Source organism: Rousettus aegyptiacus, unplaced genomic scaffold (genome assembly GCF_014176215.1).
Source record: "Rousettus aegyptiacus isolate mRouAeg1 unplaced genomic scaffold, mRouAeg1.p scaffold_m13_p_5, whole genome shotgun sequence".
Taxonomy (NCBI): Eukaryota; Metazoa; Chordata; class Mammalia; order Chiroptera; family Pteropodidae; genus Rousettus; species Rousettus aegyptiacus.
Window position 1 is genome coordinate 77,116,378 of NW_023416308.1, and position 14,137 is coordinate 77,130,514.

Consider the following 14,137-nt stretch of genomic DNA (forward strand, 5'->3'; position numbering starts at 1 on the left):
TGCATCCTTGGGCATCATCTTCAGTGGCCCCCATTGATGACCACCTCATCATTCTCCCTCTGCAGGGCCATTTTGGAACCCTCCTTTGGTGTTCGCTCCTCTCTTTCAGGAAGCAAAAAATGGGGGCAGGAATCCAAGTTCCTTGGGTAATGGAAGAAAGTCATAACAATATGGTGATTATAAGGCCATCAGAAGCCAGGGCCTGGGCTCCAGCAATCACCGTCCAGCCTCTCAAAGTTCTGTGTCTGCTGCTCCCTGCCTCAGTGACTGCTCTTCCTTTTTTTCCTAACTTGTCTTGAGGTAATTTTAGACTTAAAGAAAGTTGCAAAAATAGTAGAGTTCCTATATACCCATTCACCTAGTTTCTAATATTAACATCTTATAAAACCATAATTATTCAAATCATGAAATTAACATTGGTACAGTCCTACTGACTAATAGGTGGACATTCAAATTTTGCCGCTTGTCCCACTGATGTTCTTTCTCTGGTCTTGGATCCAGCCTAGGATCCCACATTGCATTGGTTGTCATGTTTCCTTCGTCTTCTTCAGCCTCTGACAGTTCGTTCCTCTGTCTTTCTTTGCCTTTCATGACCTTGACACTCTCAATATGTCCAACTGGTTATTTTGTGCATTGTCCCTCAATCGGGTTTGTCTGTGTTTTCACAGGATTAGATTGAGGGTACCCGAGAAGTGATGTTATGCCCTTCTCAGGGCCTCATAGCGGGGGATCAAGTTAACTTTGATCACATGGATGAGGTACTGTGTGCCAAGTTTCTCCCCTATGAAATTACAAATTTCTTCTTTGAAATTAATAAGAATCTTGTGAGGAGATACTTTAAAGCTGTGCAAATGGTTTTTTTTACCCTTAGAATTTTTCCCATTGATTTTAGCATTTATCAGTAGTTCTTGCTTAAGCAAGTATTAATGTTCTTTTTGCAATGATGACTTTGTTTCCTTATTCCATTTATATTTATTAATTGGTATTCTGTAAGGAAGAGCTGTCTCTTTTCCTCCATTTATTTATTCAATAATTTATATGAGTGTAAACTAATGGATATTTGTTTTCTTCTAGGGTTATAATCTAATACTACTATTAGTTTATTTTGTTGTTCTTTTTGGCCTAGATTTGGCCATTCGGAACTCTTCCAAGTTGGCTCCTTTTTTGTTTCACCATTGACCCTATCATTTTTTTAACACTGCCTTACTTTCTGGCACCACAAGATGTCCCAAGCTCACTTATGTTTTTCCTGTTACAGCCCTGACATCAGCCACTTGTCCAAACAGCATGTAGTTCCTTTAATTCCAGAATAGTACTTGGAAAACAAGATCTGGGCACTAGGGTGCTTCTGGAGTGTCATTGCTTCTAGGCCCTTTCAGCATACAGAGCTAGGAAATATATGTATATATGTTACCACACATCTGAATTTATTATTGTGTCTTTCCATCCGTATGTTATTAAAAACCTTGAGTTTATATTGATACCTACAGTTCTAATCCAGTGCCACTGGGTTTGTGACTACCACTATTCTGACTTTACTATTCTTCTATTTTTTCTCTCCTTCTATCTCTGTTTCTTCTCCTTTCACTCTGGTGTTCAGATTTCTCTTAGAGGCTCTAATTAAGGCAGTGAGTGACCATCCCATGTGGAACATGCCTGTTGGATAAAATTTTTTTCCTGGCTGCCAATCCCTTGGTTCTATTAAATGTGGCCAGGAGCATCAGACATGTCACTCAAAACCAGATAACTTTTATACAAGAAAACTCAATAGCCAACTTTATGAAAGGAGGGTGTGAACAGAGTAGACCCTAAGATTCTAAGGAACTTAAATATCACTTCTTGTAGGGATCCTTAGCTAGACCACCTAGGTGATGTTAAATCCCTATCATATCTTCTTAGCATCCTAGGCAGTACTCAGCTCACTTGCATTACTTGTTTTATGTCTTACTTTGTCGCTAGACTGTAAGCTCCAAGAGGGTAGATACCCAGTTGTTCAACTCACTATCCTATTCATAGAACCTGGCACAGTGCAAGCACATGATGGACACTCCAGGTATTTGGATGAACAGTGGGCTCTGCAGCAAGCACAGATCTTCACAGTAGGTCCCAGGACAAAACAGTACTATTTGTTTACTGAGCACACATGTATTTGTCATGTGGTTGTAACTAGGCTGTAGAACCTGAGCAAATGAGGCAAAGTAACACCTAGATACTTTGTTGAGAATCCTGGGATAGGTAAGGCTGGAGTTAGAAATGAAAATGTAACACCTTTATTGTTCAAAAAGAAAAATTCAAAGATGCATAGTGATTATTTTAGAAATTTAGGAAAAAACACATTTAAACCATAAGAAAATAGGAAATGGACTAATAAAGATAAAACCTGAAGTTAACAAAGTAGGAAACCAAAAAAGGGAAGGGAGAATATATTAAAAAATGATTCTTTGAAAACACCAATAAAACAGATAAAATCTTCTCAGCCTTATAAAGGGAAAAAGGGCAAAAAAATAAAACCATATTAGGAATGAGAAATCAGATATACCATATATATGGAAGAATTTAAAATAAATAAATTTGAAAACAGCAAATAGATTATTTCCTAGCAAACACTGTCCCAAAATATAATTTGAATAGAAAAATAAATTACCAAAGAAGAAATTGGAAAGGTAATTAAAAATTTTTTCTTTTAGAAGATTGTGTTCTTTTATTTAAATTTTTTATTGATCTATATATGGAGAAGTACATAAATCACATGTATACAGTTCAGTGAATTATCACAAAGTAAACACCACTATAGCTGTCACCCAGCCCAAAAAATAAATGAGTTGTAATTTTTAATTATTATATAAACTGCTTCAGACCATGAGAAGAGATGCTCCACTGATTTTAAAGGCCAGTTGTAAGATTAATACTCAAACTTAATAAAGTGCCAAAAAGAATGCCATAGCCTAACCTCACCTATAACTATAAATGCAAAAACCCCAAATAAATAAAGTTGAATTGTACAATGTGATCACATAAGATTTACTTCAGCAATACAAGCCTTAGTATCAGGAAATTAATATAATCCATTATATCAAGAATTTGAAGATTATTTAAATGTTTCTGGATTATTATTCATGTTAATTTTCTTATTTTGATAATTCTTATGTAAGAATGTTCATGTTTTTCAGAAATATACATTGAAGTATTTAGAAGTTAAAGGTAAAGACAATTTGCAAATGTCTCAGGAAACTAAGTTATATATATATATACACACATGCTTATATGTATGCATTCATACACACACACACACACACACACACACACACACACAAAATGGTGAAAGTAAAATAGTAACATTTGGGAAATCTCAGTAAAGGGTACACAATAACACTTTGTATTGTTTTTGCAACTTTTCTGCAGGTAAATTTATTTCAAAATAAAGTTTTTTAAATGAAAGGAGAGAAAACATTTTATCAGTATATGCTGAAAAAGCATTTGATAAAATGTTACAGCTTTAAATGTGATTTGATACAATTAAAGCTCTAAGTAAAAGGAAAAGAAATTATGCATCAAAAACTAATAGCAAACATCATTTTTAATTGTAAATACTAAAGCTATTTCTAGTAAAGTCTGAAATAAGGCAAGATTTAACATTGCTTTGAAAATTCAAGTGAAAGCAATTAGGCAAGAAAAGTAAACGATATAAATATTGGAAAATAAATTATCTCATTTTGCTGATATATAACTGTATTTAGGAAATCCAAGAGGCTATAATAACACCTATTAGCACTAATAAATCTGGTAAGTATCTAAGTAAAAGACAAATGTACAAAAATCAGTACCTTTTTTTCTATTCTAGCAATAATCAACTAGAAACAGGGAATGTATTTCATAATTGCCACAAATAGGTATATATATTTGCTCATATATACATAAAATACCTCTGGAAGAGGGGAATTGTGTAAAGGGTTAGCAATGGAAGGGAAAATTCACTATATTTTTACACTTTTAAATTAAATTTTGAATTAATGTTACCTATTCAAAATTATTTAATACTTAATACACTTAACAAGAAAAAAATGACATCAAAGAGCATAAAAAAAGATCTAGCAAAAAGTCATACCAGGTTCTTGGATAGGATGACTTCAAAATATCATTAAAACGTCAATTCTTAAATTTATATATAATTCAGTGCAAGCTTACTTAGACTCAACAGCATTTTTAATTTAATAAAATTAAAGTCATATTACACTAGAGTGTCCAGAGGTGAAGCTATATGGAGCTATCGTTTTCTGGATCTAGGCTCTCAGGAGATACAGTTACTATAATCCCATCTTAATAGTATGCAAACTAGAAAATAAGTAAATTCAGCTCCCATCAATATACACCCTATGTACAATTACAAGAGAAAGGAAAGAAAAAAGTTATTGTCTGACTGGCATATAGAGACTATGCCTCTGTGTGTAAAGAGGAGGAGAAAGTGGAAAATTAAGCTAGAGAGGCAAGTTTTCTGATTTTACAGTGCCTTAAATGGTATAATAAGGGAGTGAAATGACCATATTTGTGTTTTTAAAAGACCCTTGGATTGCATTATGCAGAATGGTTTGGGGTGACTTCTGACTAATATGCAACAGATGGAGTAGTTCCAGGTACATTCCCTTCCTACCTCAAATATAGAAATACTGAATATGTAACACGCACGTGTGTGCGCACATACACACGATGAGGTTTGAAACTAAAATGTGGGGAATCCCAATTTCTCCACATCCTCACCAGTGCTTGCTATTGTCTGTCTTTGATTACAGCCATTCTAGTGGGTGTGTAGTGATACTGTGGTTTCTATTTGTATTTCCCTGGTGGCAAATTGATGGCTTATTAGCCTTTTATATATCTTCTTTGGAGAAGTGTCTGTTCAGACTCTTCCCATTTTTAAGTTAGGTTGGCTTTTTATTGTTGAGTTTTAAAACTTCTTTTTGTACTCTGGATACTAGACTGGATAGAGAAAGATGGTGGTTGAAAAATTGTACACATTAAAGGATGAATTTTATGACATGAATTGTCTTAATTTTTATATCAAAAAAGTATACCTCAAAGGAAAAAAAAACCTTTAGAAAGTAGGTTTTTAATGTATCAAACTTAAATGTCAAGGGAATGAGGAGACAAGCCACAGACTGGGAGAAAATATTTGCAAAACACATGTCTGGTAAAGGACCAGTATCCAAAATATACAAAGAACTCTAAAAAGTCAATGGTAAGAAAATGAACAGCCACATTACAAAATGAGCAAAAGATCTGAACAGACACCTCTCCAAAGAGATATAGCTGGTAAGCATATGAAAAGATAGATGTTCAACATTATATGTCATTAGGGAATTGCAACTTAAAACAATGAGATGCCACTATGCACCTATTAGAAAGGCCAAAACCCAAAACACAAATGCTGATAAGAATGTGGAACAAAAAAAAACCTCATTGCTGTTAGGAATGCAGAATGATATAGCCACTTTGGAAGATGGTTCAACAGTTTCTTTGAAAACTAACCATACTTTTCCCATATGATCCTGTAATCATGCTCCTTGGTATTTACCCAAATCTGCTAAAAATATGTCCACACAAAACCTGCACACAAAGGTTTTTAACAGTTTTATTCATAATAGCCAAAACTTGGAAACAACCAAGATATATTTTTCAATGAGTAAATGGATAAGCAAACTGTGATACATCCAGACAATAGAATATTATTCAGTGCTAAAAAGAAATGAGCTATTAAGCCATGAAAATACATGGAGAAAGCGTAAATTTGTGTTACTAAGTGGAAGAAGCCAATCTAAAAAGGCTACATACTACATGATTCCAACTACATGATTCCAGAAAAGGCAAAACTATGAAGACAGTAAAAACTGTCAGTGGTTGCCAGGATCTTGGGGGGTGGAGGGTGGGGGTGCAGATGAATAGGTGGAGCGCAGAGGATTTTTCGGGCAGTGAAACAATTCTGTATAATAGATAAGGGTGGGTACATGTCATACATTTGTTGAAATCCATGGAACTACAACACAGAGAGAGAACCCTAATGTAAACCATGGACTTTGGTTGATAATGATGGTCAATACTGGTTCATCAGCAAATGCTGATGTTGATAGCAGGGAGGCTTTCAGGAGGTGTGGGACAGTATATGGAAACTCAGCTTTCCATTCGATTTTGCTATGAACCTAAAGCTGCTCTAGAAAATAAGGTCTATTAATTTAACAAAGTTAAACTACATTCTAATAGAGCTGTATCAAAGAAGGCAAGGTTCATATTTTTAACAGGTTAAAATTATAAAACTGGCATATCTGAGTATACTCTAGAATAGATGCTTACTTACCAAGTGCTTTCCAGAAGAGCAAAATCACTCAGTAAGCTTCCTATGGCATCATTTTATGATTTGGGCTTTTATTTTTGATAGTTTCTTCCCCATTACAGTAACTTCTCATCCAGCTGCATTTTCCGGCAATTAAATATATATTATCATTTCCTGATGGGTAAAGCATACCAGTTTAAAGTCCTCACGACGTGGCTAACGCATCCCCAGAGCAATCTAAGAGTTCATCAGAGCAACACTGTCATGTATGACCTAGATCTCAGAAGTAGCATGCCATTATCCCCACCATACGCTGTTCAATAGAAGTGAGTCTCCTATGGAAGACAGTATACATAGAGTTTTCTCAGAAAATTAAAATAGAACTACTACATCTACCAATTCCTCTTTTGGGTACTTATCCAAAGAAAATGAAAACACTAACTCAAAAAGATATATGCACCCCCATGTTTACTGCAGCATTATTTACAATAGCCAAGATATGGAAACAAGTGTCCATTGATGGATGAGTAGATAAAGAAAATGTGATACTTATATATAAAACAATAATATTCCATCAAAAAGGGTGAAATCTTGCCATTGGTAACATGGATGGACCTTGAGGGCATTATTTTAAGTGAAGTAAGTCAGGGGAAGACAAATACTGTATGATCTCATGTAGAATCTAAAATTAACAAACAATACCAAGTTTATAGATACAAAGAACAGTTTGGTGGTTGCTAGAGATGAGGGTTGGAGTTGGTGAATGAAATGAGTAAAGGGAGTCAAAAGGGTACAAATAACGATGTAATAAATGGAATGGAATGTAAAAAAAAATGTATGGTGATGGATGTTAGACATGTGATAATTTTGCAATATATACAAATATTGAATTATTTTGCACACCTGAAAATCTTAATATGTCAATTATACCTCTACAAAAACTTTTAAGTAAAAATAAAAACACTGCCTTGTACCTCCTGGGTAAGGCAGTGTAAGAAGTGAGTCTCTAAGTCCATCCTTAACTTGAGAGGGATTAAGCTCCACCTTTTAAAGTGTCAAAGAATTTGGAACAAAGGACAGAAGAACAAAGGACACTTCTCACCAGAAACTGCAAGCCAACAGAGTAAAATCTTTAAAGTACTGAAGGAAGAAACTGTCAACTCAGCATTCTATACCCAGTGAAAATATTTCAAAAATGAAAGTGAAACACTTTTTCAGGTGAATACAAGCTGACAGAATTTGTTATCATCAGAACTTCATTACAAGAAATGTTAAAGGAAGCTCTTCAGGAAGATGGAGTATGTATCAGAGAGACACTTGGATCTACATAAAGACATACAGATCTCCATAAATGGTCAAAATGAAGACTCAGAGCTACCACCTCCTTTAGGCAAGTTCGGTCTTTGTATTAACAATAATGACTACTTCTATCCACTTTTGCCTGGAAGGATCATACAGCTTTAGAGGCCCAGAGAAGGGTGTGCTAGTGGACTCCATATTGTAAAGACATCTTTGGGTTGGGTCTCTGTGACTCAAGGAAACTTTGACATGGTTATCATAAAACCTTCACTAAGGGCATGGAATTTCTTTAGATGATGGCACCTGAAATGTTACCCCTTCACGTAAGTCTCTATTAAAGTATTAGAAGATTTAGTAATGACAGACCCCTAGGTGACACTCTGCTCACCACTCCCCTTCTGATAGCAATATTCTCCCAGCCATTGCCATGTGCAAACATGATTATTTGTCCTAGTGGCATGACTGGATAACTGTCATTCCCAGACATTTCAGTCCACAAACCATTTAAGGATCATTTGAGGAAAGAATATAAGTCCAGATTTTGTCTAAGAAGTTTTCATTTATATATGCCTTCTAGAAAAAATAATGAAAATGCCAGTGTCGACAGGCATTGACATGTTTGAGGCCAAAAAAAGAAAATATTCGAAAGAATGTGACTCTAAATGCAAAGAAGTTTTAAAAATACTTTAACCAATTTATTTGCTTATATTTTTATTGCATGCATGTGCAGAAGTATGTAGTAAAGTATACATATAAAGTTAAAATAATCTCTTAATGAATATAAAAATTCTAAATGATAAAGTATTGTGGTCATTTTGGTCATTTTTTTTCTTTTTAGTGGTATATAAAGTGTCTTACAATCAGTGATGTCTTAGATTCAGTGAAATATGGCATATTTGCATAATATAGGGAGATACACTAGGAGCTTGCATGGAGTGATAAATATATATACTAGAAAGCCAATAGTCTAAATCAATAAATCAAGAAATCACAGGGTAAACATTACACTGAAAAAACACACTGCCTAGAATTAAATCCCAGCTCTTCCATTTACTAACCATGCGACCTTCCGTAATTACCTAGCCCTGCCCCGTGACTCAATTTTTCTCATCTCTAAAATGGGACTAGAAATAGTACCTGCAATATAAGGTAATTATAAGGATTAAACAATACATACACAGCACTTAGGACAGAGCCTGACACATTGTAAGCACTCAATAAATGTTAGCTAAAATTTTTATTTTTCTATTTTTTTTTTTTAAGCAAGGCAACCCTCGGTTGACCTCACAGATTGCAAGGGCCTTGTCAGTTTACAGTCCCTTACTTTTTTTATTTTTTACGCCTACAGCACCTGGTCTTCCTAGGTGGTCTCCCATCCAAGTACTAACCAGGACCGACCCTGCTTAGCTTTCATAGACATTCTTTAAATCTCTAAATATATGGAAATCAATACCAAAAGAAACAGATAAAATGGTTCAGAGTAGGGTCTGAGATCTGAGGATAGAAAAGGGTAGAGAAGAGAACTGATATTTTTCATTAGACGTTTTGATTTTTTAATTATGTACATTTTAATTTGATAAAATAATTATTTAAAATATACATAAGTGGATCATGTAAGTGTAAAAGGCAAAACTATAAAACTCCTAGAAGATAAGATAGGAGGAAATCTAGGTAACCTTGGGTTTCGTAACGACTGGATACAACACAAAAGCACAATCCACAAAAGAAAAAATGGATGTTGGATTTTATTAAAATTAAAAACTTCAGTTCCGCAAAACATTGTTAGAGAATGAAGGAACAAACCACAGCCTGGGAGAAAACATTTGCAAAACACATATGTGATAAAGGACTAGTATAAGAATACATAAAGAACCCTTAAATCTCAACAATAATAGAAACAACCTGATTTTAAAATAGGCAAAAGAGTCAACGGCCATGCTACCCTGAACGAGCCCGATCCCGTCTGATCTCAGAAGCTAAGTAGGGTGGGGCCTGGTTAGTACTTAGATGGGAGACCACCTAGGAAGGCCAGGTTCTGTAGGCATAAAAAATAAGGGATTATAAAATGACAAGGTCTTTGCAACCTGTGAGGTCAACCAAGGATTACCTCACCTAAAAAAAATAATAATAATAAAATAGGCAAAAGGTCTGAACAGACCCCTTACCAAAAAAGATGTACATATGGCAAATAAGCATATGAAAAGATGTTCCACGTTATGTGTAATCAGGGAATTGTGAACTAAAACAATGAGATACCACTGCGCACATACTAGAATGACTAAAGTCTCAAATACTGACAACACTAACTCACGAAGACATCCAGGGGGGTACCTGATACTTCCTGCTATTTAAGTTTTATCATAATCATAGTGATGTTTCAGGGAATGCTAAAATGATCAAAGTTCCTATGGACTAAATTGTGGCACAGAGGCAGAAACATTATGCTGAGTAAAAGAAGGCTCACAAAAAGAGTGCTCAAAGGATCTCAATAACAGGCTACATTATAGTGGAAAAGAATCGAAAAAGCAGTAACATTACCTCTGAGGGAGTAGGAATCGGAAAGAAGTATGAAATAACTTTCTGGGATGATGAGAAGGGATTGAGTTACACAAGTGTACGCATGTGTCAAACTCACTGGTACGCTTAAGATTTATGCATTTCATATAAAATTTTTACCTGAAAAATTAAAAAATAACATTATTCTCTACTTAATGATATGCACACTGAAGTGGTAGGGGCCAAATGTATGGATGTCTGCAACTTAATGTGAATGCATCGGAAAATACAACGGATTGACAGATGATTATAAGAATGAATAGATCAACAAATACGTGATAAAGTGAATATAGTAAGATGTTATTATAGACTCTAGGAAAAAAATTGATTTATCTTTAAAAAAAATAAATTATAACTCCCAGCTATTAGAACTGGCACATGGAATCAAGGCTATACGGTAAGTGCAGTCGTACTGATCAATTCAGCCTAATTTTAAATTATGTTCCTCTTCCCTGGTTCAACACCCTCAGAATCCATTCCCACATGTATTTACTAGATTTTATTGATATAAGTTTGAAAAAATCTTTTAACTGTTTTAGTAGGAAAGACTTCTTGGAGTTTGACCTACTAGTTGACCCTGAAGAATGTTGGGGTCTGATTCTGGTTATGAATGTGGAGACAATGAAGTCAGTGGGGTGGGAAATGAGGAGACTTGGCTTCCTCTTACTGGATAAACCCCCATGGAGTAGGCTTTACATGGTCTTCAAACAAAGAGAGAAGCGATCCCATTAGACAGGGAAGAGGGTGGTATAGTCCCTGGCTATTTTCAGTAGGTGGTTGAGGTGTGACAATGATCACCAGTTGCCAGCTGTAGTAGATAGCTCTCGACATAACTCTCAGTGATTACCTGCCTCCTGATGTTCATGCCCTTGTGTAATCCCCTCTCCTTGAGTGTGGACAGGACCTAGAAACTTATTTCTATGCAACAGAATATGACAAAAGTGATAGAATGTCATTTCTGAGATTAGGTTATAAAAGACTGCCTTCTGTCTCGATGGCATTCTCTCTTGCTCTTATGTTCTTGCTCTGATGGAGAGGTCCATTTGGCAAGGAACTGAGGGCAACCTATGACCAACACCTGGTAGGGACTGAATCCTTTAGTCCAACAGCCCTGGAGAAACTGAGTCCTGGCAATAACCATGTGAGTGATCTTGGAATCCATCTTTTCTTAGTCAAGGCTTTATCTGAGACTTTAGATCCAGCACCTTGATTGCAGCCTTGTGAGAGGCTCTGAAGCAGAAGATTCAGGTAAGCCATGGCCAAATTCACAGAAATCATGAGATTTATTTTGTTTACACTATTGTTATTTTGGATTTTTCCACATGTGCACCCAACCTGATGCTAACTCATAGAGGTTCCAGGGCTCTCTTAGACATCCAAATCCTCATTTTCATCATCCCAACATGTCCCTCTTCAAAACAATATAACTCACATGGGAGCAAAACTTTGATTTAGATGTTTAACCTTTTTACTTTTTCTCTAAGCTTTCTATATATACCTCCTCACAATCCTTGCATCCCTCATTCCCTTTGTACTGATCTCTGACAGTGCTCTAAGACTATGCTTTCAATGGATGCTTCATTCCAGGTGACCACTGGTAATAAGTATATAAACTTCTTTTCGCACCGAATGTCATTCCATCTCTGGATTTTCACTGTCTTTAGTCCCAACCAAGCTGTACAATTATTCCCACATTCCAACCAGTTCTCCGAGAGTCTAATACACTTAGCCAGTCTAGTATCAATTTATAATTAGAGTCATGGGGTATAAGGAACAGAAGCTAACTCTTAGTTTAAAAAACAAAAAAAAAAAAAAAAAAGTTTTTATTAAATATATTTATAAAAGATATTAGATATCTCAAAGAATTGCTGGAACAACTGGAAGACCAGATACAGAGCCACACAACTAGAAACAATGTCCTAAGTTAAGCTGCATTGTTGTATCCATGAGGACAGCCCTACACCTTGCACAGCTGACGTGCTTGGCACTGAATTCCCAACACTAACAAGAGCAAGCTCTGCTGCACCTGAAACTAGATCTTGCTACAACCCCATTGCCCAGGAGAGAATTCTTATGGTCCCTGAGTCCTCGCTTTCTTGGCTAAAGATTCCTTAGCTTAGTCTGTGATCAGTGTACCTGATTGGCTGGCACTAGGTCAGGCATCTGTACCCTGGTTATGAGAAAAGTTCGTAAAGCAAGTATCTGGCATATATCAGGTGGGGAATTCTTTTAACTTAGAAAGTGGTTTCACATGCCAGATTCCAAGAAAAGAATAATGAATGTCAATTCTTTCCTGCCGTCAGGCCAGGGTGCCAAGAAATACTAGGAGAATCACATTTCCCTAATTCCTCTAGGTCTTCCCAAATTTCATTTCACCTTTCAGACATTCACTATTTCCTAATCAATGCATTCACTTTTGGATGTGACAGAGAGCTTGACAATCTGCAAAGCACATGATTATCCTCCTGCTGCAGCCTCAGATTGCCAGCCACAGGCAGACTTCCTCACTGCAGTTACAAATTATCATGCTCCTCTTCATCTGCTCATCACCTCCTGAAGCACCTTCCTGAGGTCACCAAATGTAGGCAGTATAGTACAATATTTTACCATTTCTCTATTTAATCCTCTGAAGTTGCAACTGCAGGGCAAGGGGAAAGTTGAGGTCAAGTTCTAAGAGACAACATACAATAGTTTCCTAGCTACTTCATTATCACCTAACAAGTCAACTCACCTCACCTCCTATGTGCCATTCTCTTGCCCAGACAACTAAAACATTCTGGGCAGAACCTCTCCATAGAAAAGTGCCATGTGCCAAACAGACTAGGAGATCCTTAAAGAAAGCATCCAGGATTAATTTACCCTATGTATCTAGAGCCCCATGAAGTTCCATCATAGATCAGACATTCAAAAATATTTGTAGACTGGATTAAAATCTTTCTTCATTCTTCAGGGATCCTTGAGGGCTGAACATTTGAGGCCCTGGGGAGGCCTAAAGCTAGAAACTAAAAACAAAAATGGGAATTAGTGGCAGACCTGATAGCCTAAGGTACTAGGGGGAAGAAGAAAAGGGTCAACAGGTGTTGTTCCCACAACAAAGAAGAACAAAAGATTATAAGTTCTGATAGACAAGTTGGGAGAATATAAAGTTAATGTGTTTGCCTCCAACTTTCCCTGAACCAGAGAATCCTAAGGAGAGAATGGGGATTTGGGGAAAGGCTGCTATTGGAGCTGGTAGATAAATGGGGGTGAGAGAACTTCTAGTGTCCTTAAGTAGAACCAGACAATATGTTTAACTTCTCACTGATAGATAAGCTCCATCCCTTATTTAGAAGTTAGACATGAATGTCTGATCAGCTCGGCTTCCAATCATAGTTGTACAATGATGACACTGAGGACATTGCTTCAGAATGTGAGAAGATGCATTTCAGTGGTAGGGAGGAGCCGCTGCTCCATGCTCTCCCTCCGTAGAAAAGAAGGACTGACAAGGAGTGTACTAAATTAATAAATCAACGTGGTGGCCACATCCTGAAACCAGGAGATCCTTGCTCAGAGTTCTGAAGGGAGGCTAAGATCAGTGGCTGCTCATAATAGTGGGGATAAGGTGGTGGTATCTGGGAATTCCCAGGTTACCATTCTCCAAAGAACACAGGCAGAAAGAGTTCTCCAGGACATGGGTCTTTCCTTATCCGTTCTCATGGCACTTGCACTGTCCAGAATCACAGAGTAAATTAGTGTTCGAGCTGGAATCAGGGCAGAAGAAAAAGGACAGTCCCCACTGTACCCACTTCCCAAGTTCCTTTTTGCACACTGCTCCCTCCGTGTGTGTGGTGGGGTGGATCCTCCCCGCCCCTGACACACTCCCACTGTTTTTACTTCTATTCTTCCTACAGGACCCCTCTCTGGGCCTCAGTCTCTTCATCTGCAAAAATTAAGGGACCAGACTGGGTAACTCTGTAAGGC

General features: G+C 36.6%; 1 protein-coding gene and 1 pseudogene across 3 annotated transcripts in view; both read left to right on the top strand.

Annotated features, from left to right (window-relative positions):
- CLPB (caseinolytic mitochondrial matrix peptidase chaperone subunit B) overlaps positions 1 to 8,422 on the top strand; it is a 134,407-nt gene extending 125,985 nt beyond the window's left edge. The window contains exon 17 of one of the 3 annotated variants that reach the window (XM_036220365.1): positions 66 to 5,034. In XM_036220365.1, the coding sequence (XP_036076258.1) occupies positions 66 to 299 (234 nt within the window). In that variant the 3' untranslated portion in view covers positions 300 to 5,034. Of the gene's footprint in view, positions 1 to 65; positions 5,035 to 7,540 lie in introns of those variants that run through there. The other 2 variants (XM_036220367.1, XM_036220366.1) reach the window with 2 other exon arrangements.
- Positions 8,423 to 9,546: 1,124 nt separating this feature from the next.
- On the top strand, positions 9,547 to 9,665 carry LOC118603409 (annotated as a pseudogene).
- The last annotated feature ends 4,472 nt before the right edge of the window (positions 9,666 to 14,137 follow it).